The sequence below is a fragment of the Lepisma saccharinum genome, chromosome 28 (genome assembly GCF_977018435.1).
Source record: "Lepisma saccharinum chromosome 28, izLepSacc3.1, whole genome shotgun sequence".
NCBI lineage: Eukaryota > Metazoa > Arthropoda > Insecta > Zygentoma > Lepismatidae > Lepisma > Lepisma saccharinum.
The window spans coordinates 22,560,834-22,583,645 of record NC_139256.1 but is presented as its reverse complement, the minus strand read 5'-3'; the positions used below and the strand labels follow the sequence as shown (position 1 = coordinate 22,583,645).

The 22,812-nt window shown below is 37.2% G+C and overlaps 2 protein-coding genes across 2 annotated transcripts; both read left to right on the top strand.

The window, feature by feature from the left end:
- The first annotated feature begins 648 nt into the window (after positions 1–648).
- On the top strand, positions 649–10,544 carry LOC145980706 (uncharacterized). Its single transcript, XM_083113768.1, has 3 exons — positions 649–748; positions 8,012–8,620; positions 10,431–10,544. The coding sequence occupies exons 1-2, from the start codon at positions 737–739 to the stop codon at positions 8,597–8,599; spliced, it is 600 nt and encodes a 199-aa protein (XP_082969894.1). The 5' UTR covers positions 649–736; the 3' UTR covers positions 8,600–8,620; positions 10,431–10,544.
- Positions 10,545–15,632: 5,088 nt separating this feature from the next.
- LOC145980792 (uncharacterized) lies at positions 15,633–22,415 on the top strand. The gene is made up of 3 exons (XM_083113879.1): positions 15,633–15,768; positions 20,220–20,604; positions 22,309–22,415. Exons 1-2 carry the CDS (start codon positions 15,757–15,759, stop codon positions 20,592–20,594), a joined length of 387 nt encoding a protein of 128 aa, XP_082970005.1. The 5' UTR covers positions 15,633–15,756; the 3' UTR covers positions 20,595–20,604; positions 22,309–22,415.
- Positions 22,416–22,812: the final 397 nt, after the last annotated feature.

Genomic DNA, 22,812 nt, shown 5'->3' with positions numbered 1-22,812 from the left:
CTCTCTCTCTCTCTTTCCAGTTGTTTCTTTCTCACTCGCCTATATTGCTGCTCCTTTACTCTTCTCTCTCTATTGCATTTTTCTTCCACCCTCTCTTTTGTCGCTCACTTCTTTTATTTCTCTCTTCCTTCTCCTTTTCTTTTAAAATCCTTTCTCAATTTTCGAACAGCCCAATTTATCACGGGCTAGTTCTTTCTGCGCTCGCTAGATGACAGCACTTCAATGTATAAAGTTCATTTACCTCTACAAAATTTCTACTTGACAAATACAACGTTCTCTTGCATTTTCAGTTACAAATTAATGCTTTTGATTTTATGCATTGCGTGATTACCCCTTTCTAATTGCAGTTCAATGCATAACTTATCAATTCAGCGAATAGCCACAAGAAATATACCCAGAAGGATAATAATATACCCAGACAAGCACACGCAAAAGCAGAAGTGACGTGAGGCCGAACCCTTTCACAGCACGGAAGCAAGAAGGTAAGTGATGTTCCATTCAATTCGTTAGAACTTTCATAAATTCCCCGTATCACTTCACCCCTTGTGTTAGAGATTGCTATCCATGATCACGTGTTAAACGCTAATGATTTTTACAACTTGAGGGAAAGCTCGTGGTTAGTGGAGTAGATTATGGATTGTGATGAGTGTTCGTATAAATACGTCTTACCTGGACTGTGTCATCCACACTTCGCTTGTGTTCCTCCTGGTGAACAGTTCATTTGTGTTAAAACAATATGAAGGTTCTTGTAAGTATTGAGGGTTGGGGAAAGCGTGTGTGTGTGTACTCTGAAGAGTATTTTTTTTTAAAGTGTGAATCGATATTGATCAGCAGTTTATTTCTCTAGTGTCAGATTTAAATTGGAAAGAAGAGCCAGCAAAGGAGATGTGGCATTTATATATCTATTTAGTCTTGTACAATCACCGGCAATAATGGGACACCTAGGTCCTGAAATACTGGCTTCATTGCAATGTGTAATGTGTGTTGCCAAACTCTACGGCTATAGCGGAACTTGGTATTGAAAAGTTGGACTGGCCTTGAAGTTAGGCAACATACATAATGCATTGCAGAGAAGCCTGTATTGCAGGATATAAGTGTCCTATTTTTGTTGCCGGTAAGTGTACATACTAATCAGTTTTTAATTTTTATTGAATTGGTAAAATCATCATTTTAGATGGTAAAAATAATTATTTATGGAATTGGTAAAATCATTATTTTAGATGGTAGAATCATTACTTATGAAATTGGTAAAATCTTCATTTTAGATGGTAAAATCATTATTTGTGGAATTGGCAAAATCATCAGTTTAGAGTGTAAAATCATTATGCAAGGTTAACCTTAGATATTTGTTTTAGCATCTGTTGTAACGACACATAGCAGTGTTTGACCTAACAAGGGTGAAATGTCTTAACTGATCTAACATATTAAATGGTAACGTGACCAAATATAGAATGTGAAACGATTTAGTTTGATTTATTTACTTTATTTTACTTCGCTTTTCTGCTACTTTGGCTAATCGCGAAGATGAGGATGGATGAAGGGACAATCACAAACATATGCAGACGATACAACACGAGCCCTACAGAGTCCAGACGCCAGAGACTCGCTAGTCTGCAGAATGCAGTCCAGGGTGTACTACGGAGGAAGGTTGGCGTTTGGATGTATTCGGAAAGGATCAGCCCATGCACCCCAGAATGTGAAACGAACAATAATACATTAATTAACTATTTGTATAGCAGACAAACTAAAACTGAAAAAAAAATCTTTGCGATTCTTAGTTAAGAAACAAGGAACTCATGACGGATAATCGAGATTGGTCCTACAGTTTAAATACGGTCAGCCCTGTCAAAATTTGGTCTGTCCCTCCACCCCCCTCATTGGTGCAGTCAGGCCATGGACGTCCGCAGCATTTTTTCCAGGGAGGGGCAAGGAAGGTATTTTTTCCAAGGGGGGCAAACAAGGCACATTTTCTCTAACAAAAGTGTTGTTCCCTAAAAAAAATATTGCATAAATTTGAATTTATGATGTTCATGCAATAATTAACACATATCATTGTGGCTAAGATGAAATTATATGTGTGAAGTACATAATATTTGGTTGACTTTCATTGTCCAGGGGGGGCCACGGCCCACACTTGCCCCCCCCCCCTTCCGGACGCCCATGAGTCAGGCTTTCGGCTATCAAGTTACATGAAAGCAATTTCAAAATAAATTGTAACTGTGTTACTTTTCAAAAGTAACAGTGAATTACTTCATCACTAAATTTATAAGCTAAATAGTTTGCAAAAAAGTAACATAAACCATTGATATGACCAGGATATTAAGTAAGTACTATGGAAATATCACTTTAGACTACAGAACAAGTGAGAATACATATAAAAAATCACACAGTGTTTCCTTATGTATCACGTGATCGTAATGCCTACATACACGATCTTATTAATATGCAGAGCATGTTAATTTCATGCTCCATTCCTTCCTCTGAGGTGCTATTAGAGAATTTCACTTGCCGTGTAACTCTCTTGCGATATTGTCGTGCTGTCGCCTCCACAGACGCAATCTTTATTCCTCTTTTTGTAGGTTAGTGGACTCCCCGCTCACGTGTCTGCGTGTGTGTTACGTGTAGCGTGACTATATCTTCTAAGCTTCAGTGCTTGGGGCCTAAGAAACGTACAAGCGACACAGACAATGCACTATAATTTATTAAGTACACGGGCGTGAATCGAACCTTGGAAATACTGTATTAGCATTTTACGGATTTTTTAAAAAAATTTAGTGGTCGTTATCAATTCTTTCCGTTTTACCTTTCTTTCTGTCACAGTCTCTATATCACTCTCATATTCATTCTTTCCCTCTCTCTGTCTATCTTTCTGTTATTCTTTAACGTTCTCTCTGTCACTTTTTCTGTTTCCATTTCTCTTTTACATTTTGCTTCTCTCTGTTTATCTTTCTGTTTCCTTTATCCTCTCTCGCTCTCTCATTTTCTGTGTCCCTTACTCTCACTCTCTCTCTCTCATCGTGTTCATTACTCTCTCCCTTTATCCTATTATTTTTCTCTTTTACATATATATCTCTCTCTCTCTTTGTCTGTATTCCTTTTTTTCTCTACCTCCTTCTCTCTCTGCTTCTTCAATTATTCCTTCTCTTTTTCATTCACACTCTAACTCACTCATTCTCCCCCCTCTCTGTCTCTCTCTCTCTCTTGCTCAAATATTTTCTCTCTAACTTTCTACTTGTATTATTCTTTATATTTCTCTCTTTTTCTCTCTCTCTGTCTGTCTGCCTCTCTCTCCTAATCTCCACATATCTCTTTTACTCTATTTACTTCTTGTGTTCCTTCTCTTTGTGTCATACCTCCCTCTTCTCTCATTCTCACACTCTTGTCTCTGGTATTTCTCTCTCTCACTCACTCACTCTCTGTCTGTCTGTCTGTCTCTCTCCCTCTCTCTTTCTCTCTCTTACTCCTAATATCTCTTTTACTCTATTTACTTCTTGTGTTTTTCTCTTTGTGTCATACCTCCCACTTCTCTATTTCTCACACTCTTGTCTCTGGTATTTCTCTCTCTCTCTCACTCACTCTTTGTTTGTCTGTCTCTCCCTCACTCATTCTCTCTCTCTGTCTGTCTGTCTGTCTGTCTGTCTCTCTCTCTCTTTCTCCTAATATCTCTTTTACTATATTTACTTCTTGTGTTCCTTCTCTTTGTGTCATACCTCCCTCTTCTCTCATTCTCACACTCTTGTCTCTGGTATTTCTCTCTCTCTCACTCACTCACTCTCTGTCTGTCTGTCTCTCTGTCTCTTAATCTCTACATCTCTTATTCTCACACTCTTGTCTCTGGTATTTCTCTCTCTCTCTCTCACTCACTCTCTCTCTCTGTCTGTCTCTCTCTCTCCTAATCTCTACATATCTCTTTCTCTTCCTCTCTCTCTGTCTCTCTGTCTGTCTCTCTCTCCTAATCTCCACATATATCTTTCTCTCTCTCCTCTATCTCTCACTGTGCCCTTCAGCATATAGCAGACACCCACTCCCAACTGCCGTCCTTTGAAAGCACTATGATGCCATAGCTGGACAAAATGGATGTGTTGCCGTTCCACATAATATTGTCTATAACTGACACGCAAGCAGAACAAGTAAAAGTATTGTGAATTAATTATTACCGTAACCAAGACGATACGTTACAGTTGAAAATGGAGAAACTTTATTCGCTATGTTCTTTCCACAGGTGCTGTGCAGGTAAAAACAAAAGGTTTGCTATTGAAATCATTTCATGCTTCATAAACGATGTCAGAATTTTTTTCCGAATTTGAGACAAAAACTTCAGTGACAAAAAAATCAGGTTCACTCATACTGAAGGTGAAAGTTATGTATTGTAAAGGTAAAGAGTGAGGTTCCAAATACTCCAAAAGTTATTCTGATGTCGAAGTTTGCAGTTATATACAAATTTGGTCATGTCGTAACATCATTTCTGTTCAATCATCAAGTTAGGTGTGTGCGGTGTGATTATTCCAAATCTAAGTATAACAGTTGGGCTGAAAAGTTCGTAGGCTAACATAGTAAAAAATATTTTTTTGACAAAATTCGATTTTATTATTCAATATAGTTGCCTTCGAGGGCGATACAACGATTATAGCGGTCATACAATTTTTCGATGCCATTTTTATAGTACGATTTCTCTTTAGCCTCAAAATAGGGCTCAGTTTCGGCGATTACCTCTTCATCAGTGCTAAATTTCTTTCCAGCGAGCATTCTTTTAAGGTCTGCAAACAGGAAAAAGTCACTGGGGGCCAGATCTGGAGAATATGGTGGATGGGGAAGCAATTTTATTACGGTTGAATATCGCTAAACATTGCTCCGAATCACCAAAACGTTGTTGCTTTTGATCGATTGTGAGCACGCGCGGCACCCACTTTGCACACAGCTTTCGCATGTTCAAATATTCATGCACAATATGTCCAACACGTTCCTTTGATATTTTTAAAGTCTCAGCTATCTCGATCAACTTCACTTTACGATCATTTAAAATTATTTTGTGGACTTTTTTGATGTTTTCGTCGGTAACAGCCTCTTTGGGGCGTCCACTGCGCGCATCGTCTTCGAAGCTCATTTCGCCTCGTTTAAATTTAGCAAACCACTTCTCAACGGTTGATTTTCCTGGTGCAGAGTCCGAATAATGTTTATCAAGCCAAGTCTTGGCTTCAACAGTATTTTTTTTCGCCAAAAAGCAATGCTTTATTAACACACGAAATTCTTTTTTTTATCCATTTTTTCACAATAACAAAAGCTGCTTCACTCACAATGCTATATCTCACGAACTAATTATCCGGCAGCTGTGAAATTTATACACGTATCTTTTGAAGGTTAGTACTAAGTAAAAATCACATGTATTTAATTCTAGTAACGCCATCTATGAGTCAGCCTACGAACTTTTCAGCCCAACTGTTAGATGGCTCTGCTCTGTGACTATTCTTACATTCATCATTATTGATCTTTAGGTTTGAATTAACAACAAGAGGCAAATAAACAAATTAGTAACTTAAAACAGTATTAAACAAACTTTTCATAATAACGTAGTAGTGTTTTTTCACCATTTGGTAAGTAGATTATCCGTAGATCTCATGGCAATTAGCAGACAAAAGTAATATACAAAAGTAACGATTTATCTTGCTGTGTGCTAACCACGTGTCATCATCATAAGTAGTCATAATGTTGGAGTGTTGTTTTTTTTAATCATAATTAGATAGATTATATCCGTTGATCTTTTGACAGGTAGCAGACAAAACTATTGTCTCAAAGTTGTTTCGTGGGAAAATATTCGTAGATCCATCCATTAGGGCAGTGGCTCCCAAAGTATGCGCCGCGAAAAGTTCCAATATTTTCAGTGAATATGATATGATTGTTCCAAATATGTGCTTATTTAGTACTTTTTTTACACACAAAATGTTTCGAATTTGAAATATGTGTTTATTTTTTAACTTCAGGCAAGCAACCTAACATCACTAACTGGGCGTTGCAAATATTAGATAGGCCTAAATTCTGACTTGGGAGCCGCGGAAATGTCTTGAACCACTAAGGGTGCCGCGAAACGAAAAAGGTTTGAGAACCCCTGCATTAGGGTAGTCAAGACGTGCTGAATGCCGTCGTGATACTGAAGGTTGGTTCAACAATGAAAAGCTAGGGTGTAGATACATGGATGACCAAACAATGTTATCTGGATTTGCTGTAACTTTTTCCTTGCGAATATTTTCGCCACTCGAAATATCTACATGTTTCAAATTCATTTTGAAAACTTGTTTTGAGATGTCTTTATTAAATAAATCAAGAAGACTTAGGTGGGCAGGCCATGTGGCACGAATGGAAGAGGAAAGAAAGTTTACAGGGTCCTTGTTGGGAAACCTGATGGTAAAAGACCTGCAGGAAGACCAAGACAAAGATGGAGGGATAACGTTGAGATGGACCTAAAGGAAATCAATAAGGATGGAAAAGATTGGTTTGATCTTGCCCAGGATAAGGACAGATGGAAAGCTTGTGTTGCTGCAGCCATAAACCTTTGGGTTTAAGAAGGCTAGAGAGTTAAGTTTTCTATATTCTCAGATAGCCGAGGACTTACACTTGAAAGTAGAACAGATCGGTTTGGACCAGTGGACCCGTTCAGTTACAAAGTGAACGCTGTACGGTTTAATCGCGACGATAAGGATGAATTGATGAAGAGGGTGAGGGAACAAGCAAAATATATGTTCCCTACCTTGGCCAGGGTTCGAACCTGGAGCAACTGGTTTCATAGCACGCCAAGGTAAACACTTTACCATAATGAACTTCTTTTTCCAGATCGTATTCTGTCCATAAGTAGAGCATTTTTTTGTTTTTTGTACTCGTCTTTTGTTCGCTTCTGGCTGATGGTAATGTTATTGCACGAAGAAACGGCAATGGGTCAATATAACTGGGCAAGAGCGTGAAATTTATATGAAAGTCCACAATCAAGCCCTCAGAATCAAGTGTCGTGATTGGTCAGTTTGGTTAATAGATCTGTAACCAGGCAACAAAACAACCTTTGGCAAGGCTTCAACCAAAACAGGAAACGACTGCTTACGTTCACTTTCGCGATCGGTCATTAAACTATAATTGTCCCGGTGCAGACGCTAAGAAAAAAATGCCCCTCCCCCCTAAAAAAAATCTTAAGCACGCATTTCAACAGCACTTAATCAATTTCCTTCCAAGTCCTTTCCCCTCCACAGGGCTGAGAGAGTCTTGGTTACATACGCATGTTCACAACGAGACCATTCCAGTCACCGATGCATTGCGAAGGTTATTTAAGCGAGCCGAAAGTTGCCCAGTTCCCCCTCCTTATGTCCCCTTGCGTATCAAGTGCATGTGGAAAGTATATTGTTATAGTCCAGCGAACACTGGGTTGTCATTCACTCGGTCCGAGTTTGGCCAGTTATGCAATGTCCTCGCTGTATCCCGGTCATTAAAAAGAAAGGCGTAGAGATGTCCGTAAAAAAAGACGAATTGGCGATATTTACACGCTTGTTACGTATTGTGCATTTTTATGTACCGTGCCACGGCTTAGGCTGCCTCGTAATATGGGAAAAAGTTGATGGACGGTTACGCAATATCTTTATAACTTGTGTCTCCTGAATTTCATTGATGAGGACGCCGATCTTTCCAGAAGCATGTGAACAGCTCCATAATGTCTCATTCCCGCCATAATTCGTGACGTAGTAGCGAGCACGTGAGTCCAGTAGCCAATCATTGCCAAGAAGCTAGCTGATTGGCACGGCTGCAATCATGCGCGCTTATTGGTTTCGATTTTCGCGGGAAAATTAAATAACATGTAAGACTAGACCTGGTTGGGAAATACTGTTGTCGTGCATATGATGTGTAGTTTTCTTGGTTGCTGTACTTATTGTTCTATTAGGAATGTAAAAACAGCAGCATGCATAGATGTATAACTACAAAACGGAACTCCAGCTATTTGAAAAGTTACTTTGATTTTCATCTCCTTCTTTTTAAGGCTTGTATTGCTGCCGTCGTAGCCATAACCTCAGCTCAAGGAGGGTTTGGAGATTTTGGAGGCGGTAGTGACGACATTGGAGGATTTGGAGGAGGCAGCAGTGAGCTTGGTGGTCTTGGCGGAGGCAGTGGTGGGAGCTATGGGGAACACAAGCACGAAAAGGCCACCTCTTACCAAAACTTCAACCTTGTCAGCAAGCACGCTACTCCTGTTGTGATCAAGTCCCATGGCCACCATGAAGGTTTTGGAGGCAGCGAGGGAGGTTTTGGAGGAAGCAGTGGTGGTCTTGGAGGAGAAAGTGGAGGTCTTGGCGGTCTTGGAGGTGAAGGTGGCGGATTTGGAGGCTTCGGCGGTCTTGGAGGTGGAGAAAGTGGCGGATTTGGAGGCGGAGAAAGTGGCGGATTTGGAGGTCTTGGAGGCGGAGAAAGTGGCGGATTTGGTGGTCTTGGAGGCGGAGAAAGTGGTGGATTTGGAGGGCTTGGAGGCGGAGAAAGTGGCGGATTTGGAGGTCTTGGAGGCGGAGAAAGTGGTGGATTTGGAGGTTTTGGCAGTGAAAGCGGAGACAGCGAAGGATTCGGAAGTTTCTAAAGCATTCTCATTTAGCCCCAGGTAACTTAACTCTGAAAATTTATCTATTTAAGTTTCCAACTAACTCCTTCTCTATCTCTTTTTTGCTTTCTCAATCTCTCTCTTTTATCTTCCTCCCTCCCTGTTCCTTTCTTTCTATCTTCCTAGTATTCTTTCCTTCTCTCTCTCTCTCCATCTGTTTCTCTCTCTTCCTCTCTCCTCGCTTCTATTTCTCTCTCTTTTTTGTCTGTCTCTGTTTTTATCCCTTCCTCTCTCCTCACTATTATTTCTTTCTCTCTCTTTTTCTCTGCATCTGTTTCTCTTCCTTCTCTCTCTCTCTCTCTCTCTCTCCCACTCGCTCTCTCTCTTGAGAAAGAGAGGAAAGAAAGCATGTCTCTCTCTTTCTTTCCCTCTCCTCTGTCTTTGTCTACCTCACCCATTCTATTTCTCTCTATTTTCTTTCTCTCTCTGGCATTCCTAAACCCAAAATTTATTCCCACTGTAACACGAGTTCTGTATCTATTTGTACTTTAACAAGATGAATCCGACCTTGACCATCCTTGTAAATCTCAACATTATCCTCATGCATGCTGTAAACTTACCAAAGGTAATATTTCACGGTCATTTCTGATTATATTTTTTTATATAAAGCTTCAAGGTATAGTATTTTCAGGGTATAGTATCATATACTTGAAAATATGAGTAATACAGAAAGATGCACATTAAATTTTATGGGGGGGGATAAAATGAAAATGCCCCCAGAACATCCTAATAGCTTATACGAGGGATTACTAAACACCAGTAAGACGTACAGAAAGAACAAGAGAGAAAAGGGACAGAAAGGACAGGAAGAAAAGAGACACAGAAAGAGATATACGAAAGAGAGAGGTGAGAGGTAAAAATAGATGGAGAGAGAGAGAGACAGAAAAGAAACAGAGAGAGAGAGAGAGAGAGAGACTGAAAAGAAATAGATAGATAGAAATAGAGGAGGAAGTAGAGAAGAAAATAAGACAGAGAGAGAGAGAGAGAAAGAAAGGGCCCGGATTTTGATGACCTACAAACCTTTGAAAAATGATCTTTAAAATGACAACAAAAATCCTGTAAAATGACCTAAAATATTTGAAAAAAGACCCAAAAATTCGTACAAAACGCAATTTGCTTATTGAAAATAGTATATATATTCCAAGACAAACAATTTAACAATTGCTTCTTCACCTTGGTGTGTTGTACGGACTGTGAATAAGAAACTCGACAATGTTGCATTTCGCGATTTTCAGACAGGCTTTGTTGCTCTGCTAGTTAAACACAGAGTAAGTATCGCAAGATAACATTCAGACAAAACAGAAATTGTTGAACTTCTTATGTTTCAGCATGCAATGACACAAAATTTTAAAAGAAATGACGTAAAAATGATGCAAATTTTTTAAAAAATGACTTAAAAATTATGCAAAATTTTAAAAACATGACCTAAAAATGATGCATAATTTTAAAACATTATGCAAAATTTTAAAAAAAAGACCTAAAAATTATGCACAATTTTAAAAAATGACAAAAATGATGCAAAATTTTAAAGAATGGCCGAAAAGTTAGAAAATGTAAAAAATGACCCAAAAAATTACATTTCTTCAACCTGAGGAGGGTGTTCAGGATTTCTGTACTAGTTAGCAATGTCTACATTGCACCCGTTAAAAGATGAAATGTCATCAAAATCCGCGCCCTGCGAAAGTCATACAATATAAAACTTAATGCTATTCGAAACAGTCTTACAACTTACAATGCCTTAGTTACCAGTTATTCTTATAATTGAAATTCTACCGAAATTTTATAACAATACCTCTTGTATTCTTTTCAGCTAAAAATTGTCACCTCCCTGACTGCCAGATGTTAACTCCACCGCACTGAAGAAAGTCATCATATTTTATAGAAAGTTCCTCCCAAAAATAAAATAAAAATTTCTATTTTTCTACTTGCATATTTTATTTATGAACCTACTCCATACAACACTGGCATCATGAGTAACTGCAGGGTCCTTCCCGATAGCGTGGTGGTAACATCGTTGCCTTACAATCAAGAGGATCCAGCTTCGATGCCCAGTGGAAGCGCATGGTGATATGAATCCCGCTGAAAATTATAGGTCCAGTCCCGATTAGCCTGTCTGTGCTTAAAGTGGACTTAAAAACAAATTCAAACGAACAACACGTAAACACTTCTATCCCGCTTGTATGCTACTATATGCAGGGGTAGACAAAAACTGAAAATAATTCATCTGCCAGCCCATTTTCTCAGGAGCCAATATTTTATTTTGTGCAAATATGTGCCAAGAAGGCCATTAATGCAACTAAGGTAAAAACTAGACATTTTAAAATGTCACCTTAAAACATCTAATGTATTAATTAATACAAGACTGCATTAAATGTAATTAATTGTTGCTCCGGAGTGCCCTTCCTGAATAACTCTACCATATATGTAAATATACTGTACTTGTTATTTAAAAATAAGTCATGGAAATGTTCATAGGTGAACTCGAATTATTGAAAAAAAAAGTTTTTTACATCTGAATTCGAAAATTAAAAATTTTCAGGCGCCAGTATTTTTCTACCCCTGACTATATGTATATTGCTTGTCTGTCTGTTTAACGGATTTGGTTCTATATAAATCTGAAAAAGTATATTTCTTTTGTAGTAACCATGAATTTATGTTACAAATGTGACTACAATATATTTGGAGCCTACCCGATGGCGTAGTTGTAACGTCGTTGCCTTGTAATCAAGGTGTAGCGGGTTCGATATCCAGTGGGGCCACATAGTGGTTCGGGTACTACTTTACTATAGGGGTGACACCTATAAATAATTTATTTCGCACTTTTTTACATTACTAACGTACTAACGAACATTTCTTTAGGTGAAATAATGAATTTCTAACGAAAATAATGTCTATTTCTTATATTTACGAGTACTTACTGTTACTCGTTATTTCGATTCTGTAACACACAATATGGCGATAGCGTACTGGTTCATCGCTCGTTGTGAGTGTTTTGTCGATTTATGCAGTGTTTCAACCTTGTTCACCGGAAAATACCTACTTTCGTGCCCGGATTTGAAATTATGCTAATACCTCAGAAACCATTGACGTTAGCCTCACAAACCATTGACGTTAGCCCCACAAAACATTCACGTTAGACCCACAAACCATTGAAGTTAGCCCCGAAAACCATTCATGTTAGCCCCACAAACCATTTTCCGTAAGGTTAGGTTAGGTTAGGCAAGCATAGTTAAAAAGAAATAAAAAAAATAAAAATACTCTACACGTCATGTTCTAGTGAAAACATGGCGAGTTTGAAACACTGACTACGGGGTTTACGTCATCTAACACACGGAACATTGTACTCTCGTGCAGAAAGCAAATGGGGCAGCAGAAACAGCGTGTCGGACAGAGATTTTCGCAGAAAACAATTGCATTCGCATTAAAACGGATCAAAACTACACTCACGAACTTCCACAACGCTACAGAAAATTATTTGCGTAATTTATCCTGTAAAAAGTAAGAAATCCGTCACCCATATAGTAAAGTGTTACCGTGGTTCGGATTTAACTTTAAACTGAAGATCCAGTCCCGATTACTTAAAGTAAAAACTCGATTTTTTTTATTCCTGTGCTGACGGACAACCCCATCCCCTCCCCTCCCTCCACTGTCATTAATTAGTTTCTGTTGAACCAGTCCATGAAATCTCGTGAATGACAGCGCAAGATAAGATGCCACTTGCCATAGAATATTCCGTTCTCACAGACGAAACTGAGGTCTTGAGAATTACGCCCCGAAACTTTCAGGTACTGGAAAATTTCGCAAGTTTTTAGCGCGCTACTGTTTCTCCCTGTGAGAAATATTATGGAAAAGATCGGGAGATGTAGATATGGATTTCTTCGAGAAAACCTGTCGCACAAGCTCAAACTAATTGAGCTGGAGATTGAGCAATATGGCGTCCGCGTTGTCTGAGCTTCATAAATAATTTATTGAAATATATTTTCCCACCCAAGCTAAGCTATCTTCCACTATGGAAACTGCCACTCAAGTTTATACACTATCATCTTGGTGCGAAAATGTAGGGACATAGAATTTCGGTCCACATAACGCAGTGGTTTTCAGAAATGATTTACAGTTTTCTCACAGACACAATAAGGTTCAAGAATTCAAGCTTGACTTCTTTTAATTATATAATATTCACGTTCGTCTAAAGCAAGAGTTATGTTTATTGTAACGCTTTAATGGCGTGTAACATTGATTTATTATGATTTCGTAACAACTGCCATCTATTGCCTAATTAACGAATCAAACTTTTAATTATTGCATGCTCGAATTGAAGTGACAATTGGATAATAGCTTTTAGTTTGATCTGTTAAGTAACTACTTGTTATACCAGCTGGACTCTTAGTTGTAGAAGGATTTGTAAGAAATGGTACACTCAGAATAAAACAGAAGTGAGAAATGATGTACATCGATTTCTACCCTAGCTATACTATTAAGCAAATGTAGGTGTCATTCTGCTTATACTCCCTGCTATTCTAATTACACAAGTAACCAATAGATGGCAGAGTTCAATTTAAAAATGTTCACGTAGAGTCATAACTAGAGCCTGGAAGTTCAAGCATTTTTTTTCATTAAAATTGGAAGGCAAAAATGTATTTTTAATGTAAAAAATAGGCACCAATAGAAAAAAGTAGACACAATAAACCGAGAAAGGTGGCAAATTCCAAGTCGCATATGTCTATAATTCTATATGTTCATCCAAAATGTTGAGATCTACATGTATTAAATCCTATTGTTAATCTTGACATATAATTGCTGTTTTCGACATTGATAGATAGTCGTCTGTCAGAAAGAGTGCCTCTTCATATCAGAACATAATCTCTCTTCTTCGACAGAAATAATTGGAGGATATATGAAACGGGCTATTGTAACCGGATTCATATAGTCAAGAAAAGGATTTCGACCTTTAAGAATATCACAAATTGTTTTCAATTATTCCGAGTCCATATTTGCTCTTTTCTGCATTACCTAACCTCTTTTTCCTGAAACTTTCATCATCTATACTGCACCTATTCCTCGAAGACTTTATGGATGCTATAAGTTTCACCCCTATTTTCCAGCTTTGCAATTATCTCTGGCAACTTCATAATGTGCAAATAAATAACGTTTCATTGAAAATGACAATGAATGCATAAAACTTGAAAGTCGGGTACAAAATAGACAAAATGAAAAACCTTCAAAAATATTAAGAACAACATTTTTTTAAAAACAAGAAGGAAACAAGGAGCTATTTTTGTAATATTTTGTAAACAGGAACTCAGATTAAAGTAAAATTTTCCTGGCTCACACAGGATTCTGAGGTCTTGATTCTGAATCAAGCTTTTTCTTTATTCATGCATCATTACCGATGGCGTAATGTCCTCGCCTTGTAATCAAGGGGTCCCTGGCTGAGGTACAGCCACCGAAAAATGAGATACCTAGATCCTGATGAGACGATAAGTGTGGATTTCAATAGGAAATTTTCAATGGCAACTTTTACCACCATCGAAGAGTTAGGCAACACGCATAACGCCTTGTAGGGAAGCGAGTGTTTCAGGATGTAGGTGTCCCGTCTTTATTGCTGGTGACTGTACATAGTTGTTCGGATCACACTTTAAACTATAGATCCACTGCGGATTAGCCTATTTGTGGCTAAAGTCTATTTAAATCACAAAACCCTAAAAAAAACTGTTATTCTTACTGCCAACCACTACATCGCTACTAGCGCTACAACACCAGGGACACCGGGTTCGAATCCCCGCCTTGGCCATGAGTGAGTGTAAGTGTCCATTCATCAGTTTTATCCCAAAAGTAGCAAGAGTAAAATAAACCAAATCAATCAGTCAATTCATAGCCAACAGTTGTCCATATTCCATTCTATATATTTAACCTTGTAAAGCGTTAATAATAGTTGTCAACAGATGTCAGCACTCATTTATATAGTAATTGCTTAACTAATGCAGTTTTGTGAAATAAAATAAGCTTTAATTTTAGAATTATTATATATGAAGAGTATCGTTCGGTAAAGATTTGAATAAATAAATGTTAATCTTCAAGAAATGTGTACAAAAATATACTTCTAAATTACAGAGTTTACAAGTATAGACAACAATTCTTCTTATGAATTAATAACGTTTGGTTTCTATTATATGTATTCTTACATCATTAGCATCTTTCTCCCATTGTACTGTCGAACTTAAAAGTTTTAAATGCGAATGTTATCAAAATAATTTACATACAAAGTTAGTTTTAAGAGGAAAATATGTTTCGTTTGGTAAAGATAAGTACCGGTATATAAAATTATTCTTCTCGTGAATTGGGTATAGTTTTTTGGGGTCACCCTGTACTTCCATTATTTCTTGACGTCATTGGTAGCTTACCCATATACTGCCAGGCACCAGAGGTCTAATTGAGAACGTTTTCAACATAGTATTAATTTAAACTAAATTTCCAGTTTTCTGAGAATAGATAATAAAAGTTCTTTAGGATTTAAACCCAGAGACTTCTGATTTACAGATCAGTGTTCACGGCAATAGTTGTATCCGCAATCATCACAGAAACCTTGAAACAGAAGAACGTCCACTTCGGGAATTTCCGCTTTGGAAACCAACGTCCTTTACTTTTCCACCGAAAACTAATTTTTTGCACCGCAAAAGGTGCTGGAATGTTGGCAGACACAATTGACTGAGCAATCTTAACAAGTCTCCCCTCCCACCCAATCCAATTGTACTTTCCCACGTAATACAAACCACTTAACGCTGCGCTTTTGTTTGTCTGAAACCAGTGTCCTTCCATCGCACAGGTTCAAGAGCTTACAATCGAGGCTGACCTCGTGAAATTACGTGGGTGCTTTACCGGCGAAGATAAGAGGAAGAAGAAGAAGAAAAAGAAAGAATTTCGATACGCAGCCTCTTGAAGTTGCATATCCAGGAACGCTTCGTACCAGGTCCCATGGCGCTCCATGGGAAATAGGAGGGAAAAATGGCAGGGTGTGTCGTAAGACTGTGCAGTGAGCGAGGAAAATTGTTCCTGTATAAATATCACCATGTTCCGAGATTCCGTTGTCAGTCGCTTGGTGTTCATAGGAGTGTAAAGCAAGCTCAACAGCAATAATCATGAAGTTCTTGGTGAGTTCTGTTGCTGATGATACTGTGGAATCATGATATACTTCTTCCATGATGTCCTTCTCTCTTTCTTGCCATGTTTCTCTGCAGCCTTCTTTCTGTATTTCCGTTTCCATAGTCGATTTTTCAGTATTTCTTAATTTTTATTTTCCTCTGTTTCTCTATGCCCTTCTTCCTCGTTCAATTTCTTTATTTTTATCTCTATCAGTTTCTTTCGTCTTCCTTTTTCTCTTTATACGTTTCTATATACCCTTTTTTCTCTCCTTCTCCCCAGTTCTTTAGCTGTCTTCTCTTTTTTCCTACGTTTATTTCTATATTTCATTCTCTCTTCCCTAATTTCTGTTTATCTGTATCCTTCTTCCATTCTTTCTCTCCTGTTATCTCTATTTCTTTATTTCTATGTCAGTTTCTTTCGTCCTCCATTTTCTCTTCCTTCTATTTCTTTCTTCCTGTTTCTTTATATACTTCCTACTTTCTTTCTCTCTATTTCTATATTTCTATCGTTCCTTTCGTCTTCTCTTCTCTCTCTCCTTTCATCTTTCTTGTTATGTTTATCGATCTCTTTCTTTCTCTTAATTTATCTTTCTTTATTTGTTCTTTCTCTCTTCTATTTCTCTCTCTGCTTCTGTTCATAATTCTTTGTTCTTATGTTTCTTTATCTCTGTCACTTTCTCGTTTTTTTGTCACTCTATTTCCATCTACCTCTTTTTCACACAGTGCGTGTGCGTCATTCTTGCTCTACCCTGAATCGTTCTGAAAATTTCTCATGTACGCTCTCTCGATGCGCAGAAGGGTGGGCTACTGCCTATATACTATATACTCACTCCGATACATAGTGGGCGAAATTGGAATAGTAGTATCATGTGTATTCAATTTTAGAAATCATATTAATAATATTTCTTAAAACCGTTAATTATGATAATAATGCAGTTTTAATTACATAATAGTTTTTATTTTCGCTCGCATACATTTACATATTATTCTGAATATTTTAAATCAATATGACACTAAGACTTATTTTGTAAAATTATTATTTTCATGCAGTGTAATGTTAGAATGTAAAGTTCCGGCCAAACTTAAAGAAACTCGTACCTTATCTCCGTTGTGTGAAAAGAGTAGAACTGCCACTGTATCAGGAAGCGTATTTACAAACCCTATAGTACTGCAGAACCTCCAGCGATATTTGGCTACTGATTGGCTGCCATTCCGGAAGTTGATGCAGCGTTCCTTCAAGTTAACGCTAGATGGCAGGGTTCAAATTAACAGTGTAGATTTCAGATATCCATCCCAACAAGATAAGAAACCCATTTAGAATAAGGTTCATTTTTTAGCAAGATTATTTAAATTAATGTTTTAGAAGACAGAAATCAGAACTCTTCTTGAAGTGAATGATTTTTCTATTTAAAGTCACATCAGCGCAAACATTGTAACTACCAATGACTATTGAGACAATTATGTATGTCCAACGTATAGCATTTTAAACATTATATTTTTTATATAAACGTATATTTCTTAACATAATTTCGACTATCTGATTACAAACTTTATTACTATATAATCACATTTCCATACTTTTGCTGTAAATGAAGAAACAAGGAACAATGGACACGGAACATAATCACTTCCGGTTCACACGGCCAATAAGAAAGTGTTATATATCTCTGGTTCTGCAGCACTGTAGGGTTTGTAAATACGCTATCAGGTAGATATACATGTATACGTCATATCGTCATTTTTGCGTCAGTTTTAGCAAAGGAGTATGAATGGTAACTAGACGAAAGTGGTGAATAAACAATTACGAACACGTGAACCAGAATGCAAAACCAATAGAGACCATATGGAGAATCGTTGACATCTACTTTGGTGTAGGAAAGAACTTAGGTTAGTAATTACGTCATAAAATCACTCACTCTGCAAGAAGCTAAAGAACGCTGGATTTTCTTCCCAAATTTTGAATTATTTTCAGAACTTAGTATGAGAGTAGCTAATAGATGGCGTAACTTTACCATTATTTTTATATTCAAAGATTTAGACAATTTTTGCAAGTGCACGCCGACTTAATTTACAAAATTTGAATACTGAATTCTTTGAAACGTAAAAACCAGTTCTCCTTAACCTAATTTCAAGTTCAATATACACAGTATATTCTCTTCCTTTATTCTCTACGCTACGACGTATAATTTACATTTCTGAAATTGACAAGTTTTCTTGCTCGTCTGTAGTTAGAAAGGCTTGGTATCAAACGTGAGTTTATTCCAAATTTTCTGTTTGTGTAGTAGGGGTGTAATGGGAGACCTCAGAAGGCACTCAATCTAGAGTTTTGCAGTCCATCGAGGCTCTGGCGTCTCGACTTTCGACCAGTACAAACTTCTGTAGGGTTCTGTGTTTTGTCCCTATGTGGGCTGAGTGCCCCCTTACAGCCTCAGCTTTAACTGAAGTCAGAATTTTAGTCCTTAGAGACTAATGTTGACTTTAGCTATGGTAAGGGTCTGATCCCCCATGTAATGTGATGGGTGTAAATAACCCAAGTGCTGAAGCACCCGAAAATTTTATTTCGACTAATATGTTTGTATTGTCCACGAACACCTTGCAGCCTTCCCTCATAATACAGTATATAATTTATTATTTTTTAATTGACATTAAACTTGAAGTGGTGAACAACTTCGCACTGACGAATATATATATATATATATATATATATATATATATATATATATATATATATATATAATTGTGTGTGGGGGTGTAACAATTCACATACGAATATAAGAAATATTTATGTACATTTTCGAGTCTGACTGTTATCTCGTATATAGACTCGGAAATGTACATAAATATTTTTTCTATTCACATGTGAATTGTTAGCAATGTACCTCAACCGGGTATCAAACTTGGGATCTCTTGATTACAAGACGAAGACATTACCACTATTCTTGTCTTCGTGAAACACGCAAGCACTTTAATGTCATGTTAGCATTACATTACAACTAAGATACGTGAAGAGTGTTCTAAATTGCAAAATTGAAATACGTTCGTTGGAATGAATCAAAGAACATAATAAGATCGCACATAATATTACTACAAATTTTACGTTTGATACTTCCTGTTTTAAACAATCTTTTGTTAAAACTACACCACATGTACTGTACACGATTTCCTTCCGTTTCATATCTACACCAGTCACAGAATATAAATCTATTTTGTCAAATCTTGCTTCGCTTCTTAAATTATATTTAATGTTGATGTCCATTCCATTGTTTTCTTGCGCGTCTTTTAATTTAACTAGAATTGACTCTTCACCAACGCTAATGTATATTCCTTTGTGATTTTCTAATAAGCGTGACCTCTAGGTCATTAGGCAACTTTAAAACAGACTGGTTCTACACGTGAGGATTGAAGACTTATACATAATGATATCAATGTCGAAATGAATGAAAAAAGAAAAAATATGTTTCACTTTGATAGTAATTTAATAATTATTTAAGAAATAAAATTCAGTATTTTTTGCAGATTTTGATAAATTCTTCCAGTTAATCGCTAACCGTTTGACCAAAATTAAGTCAATTTTTTCTTTTTGAATTTTTATAAAAAGAAGCAATGGACTGCCATCTCGTGTCGAAACATTTAAGTTATTTTAATATATCAAAACAAATAGAACGTAAGTGGGAATTTGCAACAAATATTTTATGTATTTCAACCATTTTACTACATGATTTTATACGTATGTATTTGTTTCTATTCTTGTTATTTACTGTCGCTTATTGTACCGCTTTTGGTCTATCGCGACGACGAGGATGAGTGATAATACGATGAAATTCATGAAGGCACACTCACAAAGATCACCCATGCGAAGGCCTGGATTCGAACCAGGGATCTTCGAAGGCGAGATCGAGAGTCAAGCACTTAACGCCACCGAATAGGCATATTGCGAAAGCTAAATTTACTAAAAATAACGTCCTGACTCTAGTTATAAATAAGGCCAAGACAACACTTGTTGAGTAAAATATCAGCGTCTGTCGAACTCGAACGGCTAATTTAGAACACTGATTTATATTATAAATAACCTCCTGGTCTATAAGATTAAGCTAGTGTCAATTATACTGTAAAAACACAGTTATCGTTTAGAAATTGTGTACATACTTAGATTAACAGCGACAGAGATGATGATAAAGATGCCAAGAAAAGGACAAGATAGTGGCAGTGGCTTTAGTTAAAAGTGGCCTGCACTGACAGAGGACATTCATGGCAGAGCCTCAGCTTGAGCCGAGGGGGATTAGATCCGTGATCTCGTAGTGTTAATTCGTCACCTTACACTTAAAACTAACACGTTCAGTTTACTATTGTCACGCGTTTTTAACAAAATTGGTATTCTGGGTTCGAATTTTCTTGCACAGTATGAGTGTTTCCTTTCCTTGTTCCGTTAACTTAGTAAGTTTTCTTTAAATTTATTTCAGGTTGCCATTATTCTTTTGGTCGCTGTCGCCCACGCCGAACCTGAAGTCAGAGACAAGCGAGGGATTGGATTAGGCTATGGACTAGGCTATGGGTATGGTGGCTTAGGCTTGGGCCACGGAATAGGCCATGGAATAGGCTATGGCGTCGCTCCAGTGGCGGCTGTTAAGGCCATCGCACCAATCAGCACCTCCTATGCCAATGTTAAATCAATCCACTACGGAAGCGTGCCTATCCCAATTGCCAAGGCTGTGGTGGCAGCACCAGTCATTGCCAAGGCCCCCATAGGCATCTATGGTGGTGGTTTGGGTGGTTTGGGCTACGGTTTGGGATATGGTTTGGGCTATGGGCATGGCCTCCATGGATTCCATGGTTAAAATTCGAAAGGTATGGAATTTTTTTTATTCTTTTTTTTTTGTTCTCTTTTCACTTAGTTTATATATTTATATATTTACATTTTTCTCTTATTGTTTATTATTTTCCTTTTTCATATCTTTTCTATCCTGTTTGTTATTTGCTTTAATTTAATCCTATTCGTGTGCCCTATTCTTTCGTTTTATTATTTCCGTTATTTCATTTCCTCCCATATTTTCTTTAGTTTTTTTTTATCCTGCGCCCGTGGCGGAGTGGTTAGCACATCGCGCTACGACGCCAGGGGTCCTGGGTTCGAATCCCGGCCTGGGAATGGATTTTTGTGAGTGTCCATTCAACAATATCATCACTCATCCCCATTTTCGCAAATTAGCCAAAAGTGGCACAAAAAGCGAAGTATAATAAAGCAAATCAATCAATCAATTTCTTTAGTTACCATTCTGTCCCTCAATTATTTCAATGTTTAATTTTTAATCTTTGCTTTATCTTTGCTTTCTTTGTATTAGCGATTTGCTTTAATCTATTTATTTTGTTTCTATTTATTTTCCTTTATTTCTTTTCAATTGTTGAATTAGGATCTTCGCTAAGGGGTTGTGTTCGACACCCGGTGTAGGCATACGTGTATGGTTACCAGATCGCTATAAGAGAGATGTAGGACTTAATGTTCTAAAATGTAGGACATTGAGTCAAAATGTACGACACACATAAATAATACATATTTCTATAAATCATGTTAGTGAGTAATTTAAAATTGACACTTTCCAGTTAAAAAAAAAAGATTTGTTAACTAGTTCTTTAATGCAAAACTTCCAAACTTGTAATCATACTAAACAATGCACCTCTTACTAGATGTTTTAACTGGTAAGATGAGCCAACTTTTCTCAAAATTTCAGGTTGAGTCAAAATATATTATGAGAGATTGACAGTCAAACTCTTTGAAATTATGTGGACCAGTACCAAACTTTTTACAGACTTTATGAAATGAAATATTTCTCTCGTGATTCGATGGTAATGAAAGTATAGTGTCTCAACATTTGCATTATGTCCTGTAATGACTAACAAATATTCAGCAATATGGGGCCTCAAAACTTTCATTAATTGCTTCCGTTGTTCTTCTAGCATAAACTTTTATTCTCTTTTTGGGCAATGATTGAATCAAAATAACTCCCACTATTGAGTTTGGGAGGGCTGTCCATGGACTTGTAACTTTCATGGTTTCTTTTTGTTCAAATGAAACACATATTGTCCTAATTAATATTATGTGACGCTCAAAATGTAGGACATTTATGATATTTCTCAAATTCCTCCCGGACGCCTAAAATGTAGGACATGTCGGGGAAAAACCGGCATATAGTGGTTTAGGTCCCACTTTAAACTGTAGGTCCAGTCCCGATTAGCCTATCTGTGCATAAAGTGGACTTAAAACGAAAACTCAAAAACTCAAAAAGGACCTTCGGTGACCGAACGCGTCAACGACAGCTCTAGGTTCGACTCCTGGCATGGACATTCATAAATTTCATGTTGTTATCCTCATCGTCACGATTAACCTAAAGATACAGAAAAGTGGCGTAAAATAAGAAAGATGCAAATAATCACATATAAAATCTTTAAAGTTAAAAGTTTAAGTAAGTTTTAGTAAATATATACTACAGAGCAATATTTGTTTTGTACAATTTTCTTAACAAAGTAGTTTCCAATTGTGCTATTTCTATCTTTCAGATATCTGATATAAAGTATTGGGGATTGCTTGGCTGAATAAACAAAGCTACTCGCACAGAGAGAAGATATTTTTGTAATATAATTTATAAATACAAAAAATAAAGATATTTTAATACATTTGTAATTCTATCTGCTTTTGTTTTCCATGTTGCGACTCCATACCTCCTGCAGTAATGCTATTAACATTTGTTATCAAACGTATTAGGAGTATAAACTCAATTCATAGATGTTAAAACTATTGTCGAGTGTAAAAATTAAGCTTCTGAGGCAATTGCAGAACGAGAATTAGAGTCCGATTAGTTTCGGAATATCCCCAGCTGGCTGGCGAGCCTAAGAGCAGAGTACAGCGTGAGCTAGTGGTTCATCGATATGTGCTGCGTTGAGATGACGTCAACGCCTCACTTTTTGATTGGATGATGCGAGATTTGTAACTCGCCTCAAAGCTGCAAATGCAGAGCAACCAGAGATGATATGGAAATAATGTTACTCTATATTCAGAGGGAT